The sequence below is a fragment of the Sitophilus oryzae genome, unplaced genomic scaffold (genome assembly GCF_002938485.1).
Source record: "Sitophilus oryzae breed Bouriz unplaced genomic scaffold, Soryzae_2.0 scaffold_1181_pilon_pilon, whole genome shotgun sequence".
Classification (NCBI taxonomy): domain Eukaryota; kingdom Metazoa; phylum Arthropoda; class Insecta; order Coleoptera; family Curculionidae; genus Sitophilus; species Sitophilus oryzae.
The window spans coordinates 1,172,593-1,193,522 of NW_022145817.1; the positions used below are offsets into that span (position 1 = coordinate 1,172,593).

General features: G+C 31.7%; 1 protein-coding gene across 1 annotated transcript in view; it reads right to left on the reverse strand.

Moving 5' to 3' along the window:
- Positions 1–5,614: 5,614 nt before the first annotated feature.
- Positions 5,615–20,930, reverse strand: part of LOC115891408 (mucin-17-like) — a 100,981-nt gene continuing 85,665 nt past the window's right edge. The window contains exons 19-20 of the mRNA XM_030911852.1: positions 17,141–17,310; positions 5,615–6,380 (exon numbers count right to left, since the gene is read on the reverse strand). Of these exons, the coding sequence (XP_030767712.1) occupies positions 17,185–17,310 (126 nt within the window). The 3' untranslated portion in view covers positions 5,615–6,380; positions 17,141–17,184. The remainder of the gene's footprint in view (positions 6,381–17,140; positions 17,311–20,930) is intronic.

A 20,930-nucleotide genomic window follows, 5' to 3' on the forward strand; every position in this document is an offset into this window, starting at 1 on the left:
ATATCTAAAGTGCCTAGATTAATACCGCACTTTGTTTGAAGTATCCATGTTTATTATAGAATATAAATGTTATATATGTTACATGTTTATTATAGAATATTAATTATTTATTATTGACAATATAGTGTCCTGGTCTATGATTGATTTATATATTTTGTTCGGAATAGTGAGCAAGCAGTTCAGGGTAACATTAGAAAGCCTACGGGTTGATAGCTATATTAAATAGACCATTGGTTCGATAATTACAGACTTAAATATGTATATTTTGCCGTGCCATATTTTATATGGTCGATTGCACATGCATAGTAAAATTTGCACAATGAATTGCACGAAAGTGAGTGGATTCTGCATGGCGGAGATATTGATACATATCTTAATGTATGAAAAACGCTTTTTGCTATGTAGATTGTCATATCGAGTCACTATAAATATGATTTAAAAACTTCTTTGTCTATTTAAAAATTATAATTGTCAACTTATGCTTAGTGGTTGGTAATAATTAGTGGTGTAGAGTGGCGCCAATACAAGGGAATGCAATAAGTAGATACCTGCAATTAACACTTTGCCAACAAAATAAAATGTTTTTTCTTTTTTATTAATAGTTTTAATTTTGAAGTTACAAAAATAAAATATACAGAAAATGTAATAGGTTAAAGAAATAATCAAACCAATTTAAAAATAGTTATTTTTTATACAAGACGATAAAGTGGTATTTTATCGTCGACCGAAAAGATTAATTCACGAGCGATGAATTAATTTCGGGAGACGATAATGCAATTTTATCGTCGCTCGTGTACAAACAACAATATTTTTTAAAAAGTTGTGCATAAAAACAAAACGAGTTTGACAAATAAATAAAGCTGTCTCTTTAGTTGTCAGTTTTGAGTCAATATTTTTTAATTCTCTTTCGTGTCGATTGCTGATTGAATTACAGCCACAAATAGCTCAAAACGAAATAAGTAAATTACCAACAGATATTCAGGCTGAGGCGACAAACGCCATATCCAAACTACTTCGGTTTAAATCCCGAATAAATTATGAAAAAGAATACAAAAATTTTCAAAAATGGAAGCAATTAAAAAACGTGCGAGAAGAAATAAAGTTTTTAACCTATCCTCGCTGTTAAAGTATCATTTAACCTACCTATGCGGTTAAAGTACTATTTTATCTACTATTTTTGATAGATATAGATATAAGGCAATTTTAACAGTTGCTATGGAAAAAAAATCTAAATTTAGGTAAAAAATAAAACTATCAACGTATCTATTAGATGTAATAGTAGACAAGGCCGACAAAAATGGTTATTGAGTGCCTTACAACCAGATAACCAGTATTCACTTTTATAAACATTTTCAATAAAATGTAAAATGACGAATACATGATTTTAATTTAGTATTAAAAGGGTATTAATATCCAAAATATCCTTTGGAGGTTCTTCTTCCATGGCTTTTAAGTTTTCTGAATGCACCATAGAACTGAAGGATGATTGCAAAGTTATTTTTATTTTACAGCCGCACTCATAATGGGTTATCGCGACGTCCGACGAGATTTTTTTTTATTTTATATGGATTTCTCAAGAAGCTAATAGAATGTTAGTTTTTCGGAACCGGTTTTGATTATTTATAGTGTTACGCGTACGTAGTGAGTCGGTTATCTTTCAAGTAAATCCCTGACATCCTTATGTAGCCCGAAAGATAGACGAAAGAAATTTATCTCGAATAGATTAAAGGTTATCTTAAAATCCTTCGGCCCACGGTGGGGTTTTAGCATGAAAAAGGTGATCGAAATTCGAAAAAGCAAATGTGTTTAAGATTTCCCAAAAAAAGATAAATGATAAGTTAAATCATCTCTGCCATGAATGGCGTTGCTATGGGTGTGTTTAGTTGCATTCATTTGTTTCAACGAAACGTCAAAGTTATTACTTCTCACAGATAAGAGGTAAATGGCTAAATTTTATGTTTAAAATTATAAATTGTTGTTGTTCTTGTGCTTTTACGTTTATATTATCGTTTTGATTGAAAATGGCTCAGCAAGCTGCAGGTATGTGTTCTACAAAAACGTATTATTTATTTTGATATTCTCTATACTAACGATTTTTTTGCAACTAAAAGTTAGGCGTTCAGAAAATTTGATTAAATTTGTGACATTTTTATTATACTTAGAGATATAGTTGCGCATTTCGATGAATTCAGCATATTGTCTATATACGTTTTACTTAGTAAACATTGGGCTTTCATACAGTAAAATAAAATACTGCGACTTTTTGCGATTTTGCTGATAAAATGAGAAAAACATTCTTGGTTTCCTCTAATTTGCCAATCAGTGATATACTAATGCGAGGTAAACCGCGATGGCATTGTTGTGTACAAAGCGATCGCATTAGTGCCATTAGCAGTTACAGCACAATTTGGCATTAGTAGCGACTTTAGTGGTATGGGCATTGTTCGCCCGGATCAGTCGTAGCATTAGTAGTAGTAGTTGCGATATTACTACTGGCACTGACCGTGGAAACACTGGAACAGTAATTTTTTCTTTCTTTTTTTAGAATCGACGAATTATCCTTTATTTTGTTCATATTATTTCCTCTTTAATTGAAAATAGCAATAATTTATATCAGGTCTACATAAAAAAATTTCGATCAACTATCAGTGTCAAATACCCCACTGTGCGGACCCTAGCTTATGCCATCGATATATTACATATAGTGATCATAACACATCACCACTTTTTAATAGACATGTATTCGATGACATCCATCTTAATGGATATATTTGAAGTTATACAAAATTGGTTAAATTTTATAAAAAAAAACATATTTTTGTGTTTGTACCTAGTTGTTCTGAAACTTAACCTTTTATTTTATGTGGTCTCATCTGTATCTACAATAAATTAATAGTATGATACTTAGCAAGAAAATCGCCTAATTGTAATAAAAAACGTACTTACATTAAATTCTGGTTGTCTTGACTTGAGGGTAATTATATTGATTTAAGTCATTTTACCACAGTTTAAAGAATATAAATATATATTTATATTCTTTAAACTGTGATTTTACTGACTTAACTTGCCTATCATCATGATTTAAGTCATAAATATAAACTTAAGTCATAAAAACGAATGAAATGCCATTATATTGATTTAAGTCTTTACAAAAATGACTCGACTTGAAATAAAATGATTTAAGTCAAAGACTTAAGACTTAAATCATTTGAACCTTGCGTTGAATTTGACAAGACTTAAATAATTTTGATTTTAGAAATGACATAAAGACTTGAATCTTTTTAAAACTGACTTGTTTCACTCTTCTTAACATACAAGTTGTCAACATATGACTCGACTTGAAATAAAATGATTTAAGTCAAAGACTTAAGACTTAAATCATTTGAACCTTGCGTTGAATTTGACAAGACTTAAATAATTTTGATTTTAGAAATGACATAAAGACTTGAATCTTTTTAAAACTGACTTGTTTCACTCTTCTTAACATACAAGTTGTCAACATATGATTTTATTATTGTCAAATGTAATTTGTTGTGCTGTCTATACTACTACCGTTATACTAGGTGAGTGCCACCGAAATGCTTTTTGCAATTTAAAACTTGTTCGAATTAGGCAAAAGCCGAACGTATAGAAAATTTTGACGTTCACAAAATAATAGGTTGACAACTTAAGACATAGATAACTGAAACAAGTTTAGATTGGAAAGTGCCCATAAGGACAATGTAAATAGGTACCTACTATTTGGCGCTATTCTTACAACGGTCGCGACCCGAAACTTCTGATAATTTCGGACCGGTTCGGCTTTTTCCGGAATTATGTCGCCAAAAATATTGTTTATTCAAATTTATTATTATTTTCTTTTAATTTTTTAAATAAAATACAGTGTGTTGCATATAAGAAACTTTATTTTATATACGGACATGTATGAAATACCTATGAAACATTGGAAACCGACGTCAAGGATTCGTGAACGGATGATTCGGACTAGTGAAATAGACACTTACCCATACAGCACACTTCGTCCCAGGGACTTACATTTTATGTCCATTTTACGTCGGTACGTCCCGGGACCAATTAGGGACGTACTATGTACGTACAAAAGTGTACGTACATAGTACGTGCCCCATGTACGTACTATTTACGTACATTGTAGGACTTCACTACGGACGTACATGCGAGTACGTACTACGGACGTACATGAGAGTATGTACTACGGACGTACATGCGAGTACGTACTACGGACGTACATGTGAGTAAGTACTACGTACGTATCTTAAAAATTTTTGAAAACGCATTACAAAATGTTATTTAATTTTAATATCATGACTGGATTATTTTGGTCAGATATACCCAATAATAATGAATGGACTGGATCAGTGGATCTTTTCTAGGGTAACGTTAATTCAAGTCACTCTAACCTACCTCTACTTCTTTTATTAATAAATCTAACCCGACCGCTATAAAAAATTATTTCCTAAATTATCCAATGACCATAATGCATGACAGCCTTTGAAGAAATCTGATGGGTTAAAAATGCAATATATTATGCAATCAAGCCTAACAGGAAAATTATGCAGTCCTATGTTTAAATTTCCCGCTAAGTTATTCGGTCACATTCGAGTCTTGTCGGAATCGGAAGTCGGGCGGTTTCTAATGGCGTTTTCGATTGGCAGAGCTAGAGCGCACGTGCGCACACAGTGTAGTTTCACCTTTTATTAATCAACGTAAAAAATAAAAACAACAATACACTGAGTGCGCACCTACTCCGATCCAGTTTTCGATTGCGCACCTACTCCGATCCAGTTTTCGATTTTGTGTTGTGTGTCATGGTGGCCGTAGGTTGTTTGGCTTCCACCTTGTTTTCTTTTGTCGTTGCCTTCGTTGCTCGTTGTTTCAAGGTAAGTTAAAGTGTAATAATATAATGTGACTATTTTACCTAGCATAGTCACAACCTCGAAGGATTGAGAATCGGCTCATTCAATCTTTTCAAAACAGAGGCAAGAATTAGATATTTGAATACTTAGTTTTCTTTTTGTATTTTTTAGTTAGAAGCAGTTCCAGAATAAAAAAATAAAATATCTATCAACATCCAATAAAAGACAGAGTTGCCGGACCGAAGCCAGACTCACGGGTGTATCAAGACATAAGGGACCCTGTACCTGAGTTTTTATATTAATAAATATTTTAAGCTGACTTCCATTGAATTATTTCTAATTAAATTCCTAGGTCGTATAAGTCGTTGAAAAATGTACGTCCATAGTACGTATATTGTACGTCCATAGTACGTACATTGTACGTACTTTCGGTCATTTTACGTCCAGTTTTGGTCCGGAACAAAACTGGAATGTACGTACATGCGACGTACATAGGACGTACATTGCCACGTCCCAGGGACGTACAGAGCGTTGGAAAATGTACGTCCCCGGTATATACATAGTACGTACATGTACGTACTTGTACGTACCAGGGACCTGACGTTCGTCCCAACACTACGTACCAGGTACGTACATAGTACGTACCGTGGCTGTATGGGTAATGCTCTATAGTCTTGGAAAGAAAAAAACACCTTATATATAATAAAATAATTTATTTACAAAAAGAAATCTAAAAGCCAAGAAGAGTATTATTTTACAATAGATAATATATTGGAAATCAGTTATATACAAATTAAATAGGACTATCGTACAAATACACTTTATAAATTACCCTATCTTCAAACCAGCCACATTATAGTTAACTATTAATTTTAACTCTTATAATAAATTTGTTTTCATCAGAAATTAACATAAATAGGAGACATTCTTATCACATTAATTGGCAAGTGCAAAAGAAAAATATATATTTAGCTAGATAAAAAAAGGTTCTTATAAATTTAAGGATTGTTGTAACCTACGGAAATAATAAACTATTTCCGTACATTACAACTGCTATTTCTTGTTAAAGGAACAAGTAACCGTGTTCGTTGAGCTTTAACAAGAAAAACTACACGCAATATAACTTAATTTAAATTACAGTCAAATCATTCTGTAAAAATAAACAATAGATCTTGTAAACTATAAACAATGCTGAATCTGAGTTATAGAAAAAAGATAATGTATTCATGATTTTAATCAAAGGTACCACATTGTCTGTTAATCCATTTTATTGTACTAGACACTAATGAGTAGATTAAGAAGTTTCAAAATGGCATCCAGGGAAACTTCGTGGTTCACAAAAACAGTCACGCAATTTTTTAATGTCTTTTCTTTCAGAGTAGTTAATAAATAAATTGAATTTCCTAAAATTTCTCATCCAGCTGAACTTGCACCGGATGATTGGGATATATTTCCAACTAGTGACGATCCCGAACTTAAAAGTGTCCTAAAACCTCTCGTCGCACCCTATAAAAAGTATTCAAATCAGTAAACAATTAAATTATGGCGTTCACAATATACAATATGATCGAAAAAAAAAACGACGTCAAAGATAGCTATTAAATGAAAATCGCTGTCATTTTATATGTAAAATTATATGGGAAACGTCATCGATGTTTATTTCCAAGCCAACTGGACGCCGTTTTTTTTTCACCATACGGTATACTATCAATACAACGTGTGTAGAAAATAATGTAAGAAATTTCAGTGGGTGACACTATAGATAAAAAATACCACCTAAGGTGCTTCCCGAGAAAATTACAGTTCATGAAAGTGTATATAAAATAATAGACTCACCGACACCGGCAAAAAAACCTTAAAATTTTGATGCATTTTAAAGTTTAATATATTTTGTAGTAGGCCGATTTTGATGATTTTAATCAATTTGTAGTTAAATTATTTGACATTTTGGTATCTATTTTTGAATTAAAAATAAAAGTTTCCATCTGTAAATTACACGAGGGAAAACAAAATTACCTATTAATATATATTGATATTGGTGAAAGTTTGATATTTTGGTGAAAGTTCAAAACAGACTGTGGAAAATGTTAACACAAGGATTTTAAAAATCATTTTATCATCTAGGTATGTCTTTTCTGGAGAGTTTGTTTTTTGATTAATCGCAAGAGCGAATTTATTTTCATTGGAGATATTCGAGTTTGAATAAGACAGTAACGATTTACAGCAATTTTAGCATTGATTTTGGATCCTGTTCACTATACTTCTAAAATAGTGTTTCTAGTATATACAGGGTACTACAAATTCGAGGTAAGAGCATTGGTATCTCGGAAACCGTAATAGACGAAGTACCATACGAAGATGATTAAATTGAAGCAAAGTTGCGCTTTGGGATATTTACCAAGATGCCATCAAAAAAGTTTTAAGTTTAAGGATTGAAATTTGGAAATTTCAAGGATAGCTGAGTTTTTGGGAAAAAACGGATTTTTTGAAAATCAATTTTATTTTTTCCTGTCGTTACTTTTTAGAAAATCAAAAAACTAATTGCACATTCTCATAGCTACTTTATTAGGGCTATCTGACAGTATTTTTAGATTTTCAAATTAGACGATAGTTTGTGAGATACAGAGGCCAACTTATTTTTTTTAAATACGGACCTGCATCTTTTATTCCAGTTTTTGAAAGAACTCGGTCTCCTAAGTACAACGATATGCCACACTTTATACTTTTTTTGTTTTTGGTACCTTAACAACAACAAAACTATTTAGTTATTATTTAAAATAATTTCCAGTCCGAGTCTGTTTTTTAAATTATTTAATCTGAATATATTCATCGCAATAATATTGATCAGCTCTAACTAAGATTGAATAAGGAAAATTGAGCCAATTGAAAAATTCAAATAAATAATAACCAGGTCAGCAATTTAAAGATACTATTTTCAACTTTTTTATTATGAATTTGAAATCTCAGTGTACAATATAATAATATGCATAATATTAATCGCTGTTATTATAAATAAATCAACTTCTACAGACTAGTTTGTAATGCTCTACATGTTCGAAAGGGTTACCACTTTGCCTATTGCACAAATTTATTGTAAATGTTGAAAAATAATGATTTCACTTTTACAACTGACGTCAAGTAATGTAACACCCCGCCGCCCCTTGGTAACAGGTCCAGGAACCTCGATGGCCATTATACTGCTCTATCATTTCCAATCCATCTTCCGGGGAAATGATTTGATTGTTCATATTATATTATATTTATATTATTTATGTTTTATTGCATTTGATTTGTCGTATTCAATGTTTTACTCCACGACATTGTTAAGTTTGAAGGCTTATCTCAATATTGTAATGATGAATAGATTAAATATTAAAAAAAACAGAGCTGGACTTGAAATTAGTTTAAATAAATTGTGTTCAAATGTCCGAAACAAAAAAAAATATCAAGTGTGGCATATCATTTTACTAAGGAGATCGAGTTCTTTGAAAAATGAAATAATAAATGCAGGTCCGTATTTAAAAAAAAATAAGTCGGCCTCTGTATCTCACAAATTATCAGTTAATTTAAAAATCTAAAAATACTATCAGATAGCCGTAATAAAATGGCTATGAGAATGTGCAGTTAGTTTTTTTTTATTTTCTAAAAAGTAACTACAGGAAAAAATAGAGGGACGGCGAGGCCCAGGAAGAAAACAACATTCCTGGGTAAGAAACATACTGGATTGGTGTAACATCAGCGACGCAGTCATCATATTTCGAAGAGCCAAAAACGGCACTCTACACATTGTATGAAGAGTACAGACAATCGTCAACGTGCGGCTAAGCACAAGGCACAGGAAGAAGAACTACAGGAAAAAATAAAATTGATTTTCAAAAAAATTCGTTTTTTTCCAAAAAACTCAGCAATCCTTGAATTTTTTACAACTCTTTTGGTGGCATATTGGTGAACATCCCAAAGCGCAACTTTGCCCCAATTTAACCATCTTCGTATCTATTACGGTTACCGAGATACCAATGCTCATACCCCGAATTTGCAGCACCCTGTATAGAGTAAATGTCAATACTCTAGTAGAGATGGTTTTAAGTTCTAAAGTATCGGCTATTGTGCTTTAATTAATCATGGTAGAAATCAACTTTAGAACTTAAAACCATATCTGCTAGAGTAACTGTCTAACAGACAAAATGTAAAATGATTTTTCAAAGACAGTGACATTCTTTGAATAAGAAGACTAAGGAAGGAGCATATCAAAAATCTTAGGTACACCGCGATAGGCCTCAAATATGGCCGACTTAAATTCCGGTTTATCAGTGCCGTTCTAATTTTATTTAAAAAATGTAAAACTATGATGTAGGGTAGACGTGGGGTAGACTCAATAATTTGTTATTTTATTTTACGTTGTGAATAAATGTTGGTATAGTAAACGCCACGAATGTTTGGGAGTGATTCATCGGTCGCTACCATGTGAACTAATCTGTTCAAGGTCACATAAAACTTAATGCCAGTGCCGTGGTGTTTCAAGTCATATAATAATCTGTTGTAATTTGTTGTTTTAACTGTCAAAGTCTTGTCAAAACATATATTTGGTTATAAATATAAACTGGAATGCCCCAGTGGTCGCACTGCAAGCACACCAATGGACTGACGCACCAAAACGAATCAATCAAAGAAACGCGATATAGTATCGTCTTTGTCAATCACACTAACATTTTAGAATAAGTAGGAGGAGCGCAGGCAGAAGATTAGACCGGGCCTTTAAAAACCTACGTCTGCGGTAAATATTTACGTTTTTAATGTAAAAATGATAGCGCGCGTGTCGATTCTAACTTCATCAAGCGATGAATCGCTCCCAAACATTCGTGGCGTTTACTTTAGTTATTAAAATTGTTATAAAAATATATAATTCTAATAAAAATAGATCAGTTAATAAGTATTTATTAACACAAACATCCGATACGCTACTGAAGCAGGTAAGTCAAATTAACGTATCAAAATTCTTTGACATCTGATCTTTGACAAGTAATAAATAAAAGCTAAAATGCAAGAAAATATATAATTTAGTTAATTTAAGTGAATTTCATAAATGATCGGTTTACTATACGTATGTATATTATATAGTTACTTACTAGCAAAAAGTTGTTCCATTATTTCACTCAATTTTTGCCGAGATCTACCGCACGCTACACAACCAACTATTTTAGAGTCTTTTTCAATAAATTGCGATAATGTCACTGTTAATTTAAGTTCTGCCACAATTTCCATCTAGATTTACTACCTTTATACAACTATAAGTAGTAGAATAAATAATAAATAACATAAAATAAGCTCCGTAAAGACTGACAAATCCACAAAATTTCAAATCAAATTCAAATGTGTCAAATGAATCGTCAAACAGAACTGTCAAGGATCCCCACCCTAGAGAGATTTTTCCGCCCACCATGCATGAATACATGGATAGCATTATGCTCCTTCCTTAGTCTTCTTATTCAAAAGTGACATTACATAAATCATATACATTTTATATGTTTGTTGACTACGACCAAAAAGCAAGGGCATTGTTTTAATGTAAGAAATACGAAAAAATATTAGTCTTTTTCAAACGCGAATATCTCCCAAAAAAAGCTATTGAGATGATTCAAAAAATAAACTTTTGAGGAAGATACACCTATATGATAAAGATTTTTAAATTCCTTGCTCTGTTAACATACTCCACAGGGTGTTGCATACTTACACCAAAATATCAACATTTTGGGGAAAGAATATCACAAGAGGGGAAACTCTTATAATTGACAGATGGCAACTTTCATTTCTAATTTAGAGAGAGATATTAAAAAGTCAAATAACTTGGCTACAAATTGCTTAAAAATTATCAAAATCGGCCCACCTAGAACAAAATATATCAAACTGTAAAATACATCAAAATTTTAAGGTGCCCGTTTTTTGTGCCGATAAGTGTATGTTTTGATATTTTTAAGAACATTGGTAAATAAGGGTAAACCGTTTTTCTCGAAATTGGATATTTTTAATCACATTTTAATACCGAAGCAAATAGCGATAGTGTGAAAATCACTTCTGAAAAAGTACTTTTTCAATATTAACGTAGACGGTAGTTTCTCAGAAAACTTTTTGACCTTAATGACGAAAAAGCTGAGTTTTTATGAATTTGTAATAACGGGCTCTTCATTTAGTTCGAAATCGTAAACGGTTCTTAATTAAACAAATTAACATTGTAGTTACATACAAAGAATATTCTAAAAAATTACGAGATATTTTTTAAACGAGAGCTATAAGGGCTAGCTGTAAAGGAGTTCAAGGGTTTTAGCTTCCTATAGAAAATTTTTACGGCATGTTCGCAGAAACTTTTTATTTTATTTTGATCTGTAGTACCACTCACTGAAATTTGGTACACTATTTTTTACGCACTGTACAGGGTGGACCAAATTGGACGCTTTTAAAGGGAAACACTCTTTTCTATAGGAGGTAGACGAAAACTAATTTGGGTGTCTGGAGCTCAATTTTTGTCAAAAACATGATGGTTTAAACCGTATATCGATATATGTTACCGTTTCGGAGTTACGGGGTGTTTTTCAAAAATATGCATTTTTAACAAATCGCTGTAACTTTTTTGCTATTGAAAATTTTATATTTTTATGAAAACATTTCCAAAGCACATTTTTACGTGAAATTTAATGGTTTTTAAAAAAATTATACTTAATTTTTTTAAAATTAATAATTTAAGAATTATCAACAGAAAATTTTATTTTTTATATCGGACTCCCTGTATAATTTTAATTTATTCGAAAGAATTTAAAATTACCTTTCCAAAAATATAGCACACTTGATATTTTGCCCACTTTAAATAAGTAGGCTTTGAAAGGCGCGGCGCCGGCTGTAATGCAAAAAAATTCTAGCTGTGAACTTCAATTAAAACGAAAATAATATTTGCTATGAGAGATGCAGAATTTTATAACAATTTAAACTGTACTTAACCAATACACAACGCCATTTCAACTATATATAATAACAACAAAAATAAATAGCAAACCAAGACATGAGATTTTGCTACAGGTGTTATTCGACATATCAACCGTCTTGTGTTATGGACAGACGAGGCCGTTTTTGAACATTTCTCACGGAATTCATTAACTCAGTGGGGGGTGAAAGATACCCTCTCATGCTAAGTATTTTTAATTCTTGTCTAGATTATACGAGCAATTTAAAAATAAGAACCTTTATTCTTCCGCAAATATATCGATAGGCACTAAGTTCGGCGGCATCGACGGCCAACGACTGGGATCTTGGTTAGCTATTCAATTATTCTTGAAATTGGCTGCAAAAATTTGCTGATAACTTCAGCGTTCTGAGGCGGTGCCTCGTCTTGCCTCAAAAATATGTTTTCGAGTTCCATTAAGGGCATCTCATCAATAAGGCGTCCAAAGCCTACTAGTTAAAAGTGGCGAACTTTTAAAAATTCTGTATTTCGAAGGGGATTATAACAAAATATCAAGTGTGCTATATTTTTGCAAAGGTAATTTTAAGTTCTTTTCAGTTAATTAAAAATATACAGAGTGTCCTAAATAAAAAATTAATTTTTCTGTTGATAACTCTTAAATTATTAATTTTAAAAAAAGTATACTTAAACCATTAAATTCTACGTAAAAAGGCGCTTTGAAAATGTTTTCATAGAAATACAAAATTTTGCACAGCAAAAAAGTTTCGCGATTTGTAAAAAATACACATTTTTGAAAAACACCCCGGAACTCCAAAACGGTAACAGATATTGGTGTGCGGTTTTCACTATCATGTTTTTGATGAAAATTGTGCTCCAGACACCTATATTAGTTTTTTAGTTATCTCCTATAGAAAAGGGTGTTTTTCTTTAAAAGTGTCCAATTTGACCCTCCCTGTAAGTTGTACAGTCTATAGCAAAGTTTCTCTAAAAAATTTTTTTATCACCATGTATATGTAAGACAAAGCGTTTATTGCCTCATATTAATCTAACAATTTATTTTTACAATATGTTATTTTATGTACGATTACAAGGAAACTAAATCGCCCTGTATATTGAAATACCTGAAACTAAAAATTAATAATTGTTACATTAATAGAGGCACTAATAAAATTAAAGTACTTAACCAATAAGTATTTGTAAATAAAATTTTACATTAAAAACCTCTCCTAAATTACCATCTGAAGTGAAAGGTAGATAAATTAAATATAAGCATTGTTAAACGATTCTGAGTTTTGTATCAGACTTACAATTGAAGATAAGTAGCATATAACCTGAAAAGTACCTAATAAAATACCTTGCTTCGTTTATAAGCATAACTGATTATGTAGAACGTCTGAATAAGTATCAACCACACCAAAGTATTTGTTACAAAAATTCTATAAAATATAAGCTTTGTGAGTAGCCTCTATATGTACTTCGATGTGAAACTTCAAAAAATATTATTATCTAAATAGATATCACCACAAATTGCTCTGTAGCTACTGTTGTAAACAGCTATTCGACTAGCACCTTAAAATTTATTAAATAACCTAACTATGTGAGATGTTTTTTTCGGGTAAAAAACTTCAGTTGATGTAGAATAAAGTAAACTATGATAGAAAAAAATAGTGCGTCTAAAACAGCTGGTGAATGACAATCGATGATTTTGGCGAGATTAATCTCTAAATGTCCATCTCTTTCTACTTGGTAAAGTCAGACTTTAATTTATCGTTCGATATAAACCACTCACTATCCCAAATATGCAAAAGGGAATCCCAAATATGCAAATTGCATGTTTTGCATGTTAAACGTATCTTCATGCGATATTTCCATATTTCATTAAAAATAATATATTTTGCATAAAATATCTCAAAATACTATAAAATTTAAGAATCAAAAACCCCATGAAATAATTAGTTAGATATTAAGCACATAGTTGTAGTTATGTGGATTCAACTTTAACTATCTACTATATTATAACTATCTACTATAGTATAATAAAATACCTTTGATTATTATCTAGAAAAGTTATATTTTTAAAGTTTTTACTAAATATTATGCCCAATTTTATATTAAGTACCAATTAATTTTCGCGGTACTGGAGTTTCCAATATTAATAAAAATTTACCAAAAATCATAATATAAAGTATGGTTAATACTAAAGGCTACAAAGAAATTAGTATTTAGGATCTCACTGAATTTAATATACAGGGTGGTCCGAACTGCCTTCCAGAAACTTCGGCAGCATATTCGATAGAGATAAAAATAAGTAAAAAAGTTCGTATATGTTTTAAAATGCTTAGTTTACGGATGTAGACATACAGGATGTAGAAGTTTCATTTTTATTTCGATTTGTTCAAAACAATTTATGAAGTAAGGGCAATATTTGGATGAAAATCGGTGTCTGGGAGTTTTTCGACAAGAAAATTTTGATTTTGATGTCAATATCACCCCTATTTGTAAAGGACGCCACCTATATGTGTTTTAACTGTTTTGAAGAGTAATAACTTTTTGCCCGTACCTGTATAGAACTACTCCCAAGTAACATTTTAAGTTCCTTTAGGTTATATATTCTCAAGTTTAGTTATATAAAGGTTTAATAAATGTCTCATTGGTATCTTACAGTGTTTTGATTTATATAAGTGTAGCGTTGGTTACTTATCACTAATAGTAACCTTAAAATGTTGTTTATCACTTTCCTTATAAAACTAGAGGTTCTTGTTTTCTAAAGGTTTCATAGTAAGGTTTTATAAAGGTGTTCACATCTATTTTATATAACTTCTGGTATTAGGTGTTAGAAAGGTACGCAAGATATACACTATATAATTAAAGGTGTTATTAAGAACCATTATGTAAACAATAACACCTTTTTTGCACCTTTCAAATGGTTGCATGCTTTATATAACCTGTAGTTGCCGAATATCAAACCTAATGACATAACCTCAAATTTTTAATATAATCAAAACAAATAATTATTAGCAAGCAAAGCAATTCGGTATTATAATAAATAATAAAAAAATAAAGTGGACAAAACAAAATATACATCTACGTTCAAAAGAAAGGTTCTTCAGAGTTTAAAAAAAATAGGAATAATCCAAACCTCATTCAAACTACATCTACCAATATTGAAAGCCAACATGCAAATTTACCAGCCACAAGCAGAGATCAGGATCAATCTGAGGTATTTCCAATAGAAAGTTGCCAAAACGGTCAAGAACAGGAAGATGCCTGGTTAAGGCATTAAAGAATGCATAACATAAGAGAATGAGCTTTGCGCTTTAACATTACACATTCTGCACTTAAAGAGCTTTTTTCTATAGTCAGTTCATTCATAACTGTTCTACCAAAGTACCAAAGGACCCTAGAACTCTTTTAAAAACTCCTACCACTTTAAATAAAGATCAAATTGAACCAAAACAGCAGAGACAGTATTATTTCAATTTTATGAGGTTATGTTTTGTTTTCTGCACATTTTTTGTCAAATTGCTGTAATGTCAAACTTCGTTCGCAGGGAGTCGCTACAGTCGTCACCTCGGGTTATAAAAATATAGGATAGGCACAATAGTTGTTATTAAGCCAGTAATTTCTATAGTCATTTGCATAACGCAAACGCTTTTGTAGGCTATCACAGGGATGGCGTCATTTTGTCTCTTATGTTTCTGGTCTGGATTATCTGCGTAGGACAACTTGGAGAAATAAGATCATATCTGCTTTTTATGTTAAAAAAAGGCAAACATTAAAGTAGTTAGTCAGAAAGAAACAAGTATATTTTCAAAAAACGCGCATGCGCGATATTTCTATAGAGGTAGTCTCTGGGAACCTTCTCAACACCACTATATAACTATTATATACCCTTTTTCAGTCTTATAGCGGTAACTCGATAGGATATATAAAGGTGTTGAGAAAGTTTTCAGGACTTTGGTTGCACACCTTGAGTGTTAAGGGTTACCATAGGAACAGTTATAAAATGGACCGTTTAGGGCATATAAGTGTTATATAATGGTTACCAATAACTCACGACAACCATTCTAGATGCGTTTAGGTTGTATAATATGGTGTGTGTTGGGAAGTTTCCTAACACACCTATAAAACAAAAAATGCTTCTTGGGCTGCAGAGTAAAAAAACATACATTTCCGTGACTTATGTAAAAAATGTCTGTTGGTAAAAATGGCTACGAGCAACCGTTCTCAAGATATTTACAATGAAAACAGTCAATACATGTCATTATTGGCAAAAAAATAAACACGTTGAGTAGATAGTTAATAAACTTGGGAAATTTTTATTTTCTTTTTAAATTAATCATAAATTTTTCTGCGAAAAAATAAACAGTTTCTGTTGAACTTTTGGTACAAAAACATTTCAAATTTATTATTTTAGTCCAATAACTATTTAGTCAACACGTTTAATTTATGTCAATGATGACAGGCGTTGGTAATTTCGATTCCAAATATCTCGAGAGTCATTACTCCTAGCAATTATTACCAAGAAACCTTTTTTACGTAAAAAACGTCGTAAATGTATATTTTTTTACTCATTAGTTTTAAACAGATACGGACGAAAAGCTATTACACTTCAAACAAGTAAAAAATATCATGTCAAAAAACTCACAGACACCAATTTTCATCCATATATTGAGGTTACTTCAGAAATTATTTGGAAAAAATCGATATAAAAAGGAAACCTCTACACCCTGTATCTCCAAAACTAAGCATTTTAGGACATACATTTATAGGAACGTTTTTAATTATTTTTATCTGCAGAATATGCTGCCGAAGTAACCCTGTATTGCCTAACCACCCTGTATTGTAAACAATTTAATAATATGTAGTACACGAGTATGTTGAACAATCCTCAGCAAATGTTTGACCTCCCTTTATATTATTACAATTACCTTTATTTGCAATCATTCAATATTTTGTGCATACTTTAAGCAAAACCTTTGCATATATGTTTAACCATGTGTATAACCAAGTTTAAAATGCATAATATTTAGGTTTTCCTATAAATCAACATTAATACTAAATCTCTTTCAAAATTGTATACTTATTCTTACATCAATGAAAGCTTTTTTTTTCGAAAAAAAAACACCTCTAATGCCAGATGATGTTGAAATGAAACCTAAGCATTATTAATAAGTATAATCTGTGTCTTGTGTCAGATTTAACAGTGGAGCAGCTGCCAAGCTGAAATATGATATTATGATTTGATGATTGTAAAAATACTGAACCCAGAAAACTAACAAAGAAAATAATAGACTCCTAAAATTCGTATTACCCCAAACTGGATATTTTTGCAATGTTCCGAATAGAACAACGAGTTTAGGAAGATCTTTTAGATGATTTCGAAGTGGAGCTACTGGCTCTAGCTCCTTTCGAAGAGCTGGCAGAAGCAGCTCCGAGGGCGCTAGAGCTGACGATAGCGTGTCTCAGTTCGAATGCAGCACCCTAGAAAGTTTAGCGTGAAAACGCAATTTAAAATTATCTTAAATCTAATAAAAAATCGTGGGTTGATAAATCAAGTAGGGCCATTCATCAGATCCTCAAACTTTTTGACTTATATATTTATTTTAAAAAAATCTAGGAACTAGTGGGGTTGCAGCCGGAAGGGTTTGACAAAGAATTAATACACTTTGTTAATTGTCAAGCTTTCGGAATTTATTTATTCCTTCCTCAGGGCACTAAAATGGAAATACATGTTAGACAATTATTGCTCTAAAAGTTAAAAATAAAAACTTACTTAACGTGGTACAGAATCTGTCAACGGTCAATTGTCAAACGTATATATTATATAAAATTGACCGTTGACAGATGATGTCGCGGTTGTCGCCTGTCAGTTGCTTTGCGCCTTCACGCCTTAGATTGAGACGCAATTGAATTTTTAATTTTTAATTCAACATCTCTTAATTATTCCAATGTTCTAAATAAATATCAGGCGGCTTAACCGCCCTATAAGAGCCCTTTTCCCCCCTAATTTGTGGTTGACTGGTCAGCGATGCTTCACGGTGGAGTTATCAACACGAGCCATATTTTTTAATGTAGTTTTTATGAAGGTTTTTTCTGGTACCACGTTAAGTAAGTTTTTAACATATTGTATTTCCATTTTAGTGTCCTGAGGAAGGAATAAATAAATTCCGAAAGCTTGGCAATTAACAAAGTGTATTAATTCTTTGTCAAACCCTTCCGACTGCAACCCAACTAGTTCCTAGATTTTCTTTCTCACTAGTCAGTCGAGACTACTTTCTGCCTATTTATTTTAATATACATTAAAATGTCGGATTTTGAGGATAATTCCTACATGATTTATTTAAAACGTAATATCAACGTGATTGATGATTACGGCTTATAATTGATTATTCATTTCTTACTGGTCTCAGTTTGATCAACTAGGAATAGTAGTAATAAATACAGCAAGTAGTAAGTAGTAATAAATAGAATGCAGTAAGATGACACTTGTTATGGTGCGTTTAGACTTGAGCACGCACGAGCTGAGCGTGCGCGCACGGCATTCGTTCGCACTCTCGGATCCGTTCAAATTAAAAGCTTATTTTTCGACGAATGAAGTGATCCATTTGTGCACGCACAGCAGAGTTGTGTTGGCGAAAATAATGGACGGCCAAGAAATAGTCGAGGCTGAAGTCATTGTGTTATGCACAGCTTAATTATTACAAAGGAGAAAAATCGAAAACATCGTCGCTGGTGGCAAACTCAAATTTTTAGAAATCGATATAATTTACTGCAACAACTTAGTGTCTGAGGAGAGCTATGATCAGTTCAAAAACTTTAAAAGAATGACCAGGCCCGACTTTAAATATTTACAAAATTTAATAACACCAAAAATTACGAACAAAAGATACAAATGTTAGAATAGCAATTTCATTAATATCGACATATTCAATATTAATTTTATTTACAAAGTTTTGCCATGCGTTATATTTTTTTTGATTTTTTAATAATAAAAAGAATGTTTAACATCCCATAATATAGGCAAGTTTTCATATTTTTCAATTAATAATAACGAAGATTCATTGATCCACTCCATAATTTTAATAAAGAAAACGAAAAAAAAATCACACACGCACAACGCAGACAAAACAAATTGCCGGTCCAAATTGAGCGTTCGCGCACACATAAAATCCCTTTGAGCATGGACCAAAAACCGACCAGACGGCTCACGTTCGCGGCTGCTCGCGCACAGACAGATTCAGAGTGAGCGTGCGCGCACAGCCGTTACACTGGAGCATTCGCGGAGGATCAGTGCGTGCGTGCTCAAGTCTAAACGCACCATTAGATTCTAAACCTGTAAAGAAAAAGAGCTTTATTTTTTTAAGATAAAGCTTTTATTAAAATTAATTTTAAAAATATATTATACAGGTTGAGTCTTAAATAAGTGCAAATATTAGACACACGTCTATGAGTTTCTTTTCGCAAAAAAATTGAAATTTTTGATTTTTTTTTTAATTTTTAGATAAAAAAACTCATAAAAAACATAATATCTAGGTAGTTGATTAAATTTACAAAAATGAAAACCCAGAACAGATCCAGTGTCTCTCAAAATTTAAGCGAAAAATCATTTTTTGGAAATTTTCAAAGTAAGATATTTATCTCTGTTATATTTTACTTATTTGAAAAACAGTACAGGGGGAGAAAATATATTTCATTTGTCGAAATCTACTAGGCTAGGCCCTGAAAATATTTGCATTTATTTAAGACTCACCCTGTAAGTATATGCAAAAAATTATATAGTTTTAATCATTCGCCACTGAATATACAGGGTTCGGTAATAGTGCGTCGGGCATGTGTAGCTCCTGACAAAAAACTTAGGTATTTTGTTTAAGTACAAACCTAAAGTATGTATTAGGATGTATTTCAGGAAAATAATTTAACCTCTACAGGGTAATTCAAAAAAGTGTGAGTGGATAGGGATGATTTTTTTAATTGAAATGCCCTGAATATTATGGCATTTTTGGCTTCCTTTCTGATCACTTTACATAGTCCTAAGATATTTTTAGATATGTTTTAATAGTTTCAGAGATTAATAAATAAATATAAAAAATGTTTTTCCAGTCTCTTTTAAAAAAAATATTAAAAATACAAGAACTGTCTTGACATCAAAGCTATATTAGGCATTTACCTTAGATAGCCTGTACTTACTTTACTATAAATATTGTAATGTTAAATCATACAGGGTGTTCAAAATTGTACGCCAAATTTTCTGAAATATAAAATGATTTTTCTTGATTTTTTATTTAAATGGAATACCCTGTATATTTTTTTTAATAGATAGAGAATTAAAAAAATGAACACTTTTTGTTTCAAGAGTATTTCAAAATTTTCAACGGCTTGAAAAGTTAGAATAGGTTACTGTGAAAAATGTCATACAGGGTGGCCCATCGAAAACGTTCCGCAAGGCATAATGGCTAGGGTATTCTTTATTTCAAAAGATCCAGAAACACGTCAATTTTGTTTGTTAGGGGGACAACTTTTGCCCCAAAAATGATTGCAAAATCTTCAACCCTCTCAGCGGGGGTGTCATCCCCCAATTTTTTTTAAATGGGAAGGGGGGTCAAATGGTGCCGCAATGAAAAGAGCTTTCTATTCTCTATATTTCACCGCCTCGTTTTTGAAAATCGGTCGAGTCATTGAGAAAATATGAAGGATTGAAACTTGAAAAGTTTATTTAAACATTTATCAGAGTAAATGATAAGGATAAATTCCTTCGACCAATTTGAGTTTTTTTCTTATTATTTCTAGATGTTTACGCATTTTTCACTTGCCACGAGGTTGAACGATCAGGTGCGGTAGTTGCTAGATGCTGCTCTGTGGCTTGTGCGTTGGACTTCTTCTCAATATCGTTAAACTTTTTAGCAATTATTATGGTGTACTCGAAGCAACTGTATGTCGAAGGAATTTATCCTTATCATTTAGTCTGATAAATGTTTAAATAAACTTTTCAAATTTCAATCCTTCATATTTTCTCAATGACTTGGCCGATTTTCAAAAACGAAGCGGGGAAATATAGAGAATAGAAAGCTCTTTTCATTGCGGTGCCACTTGACCCTTCCCAG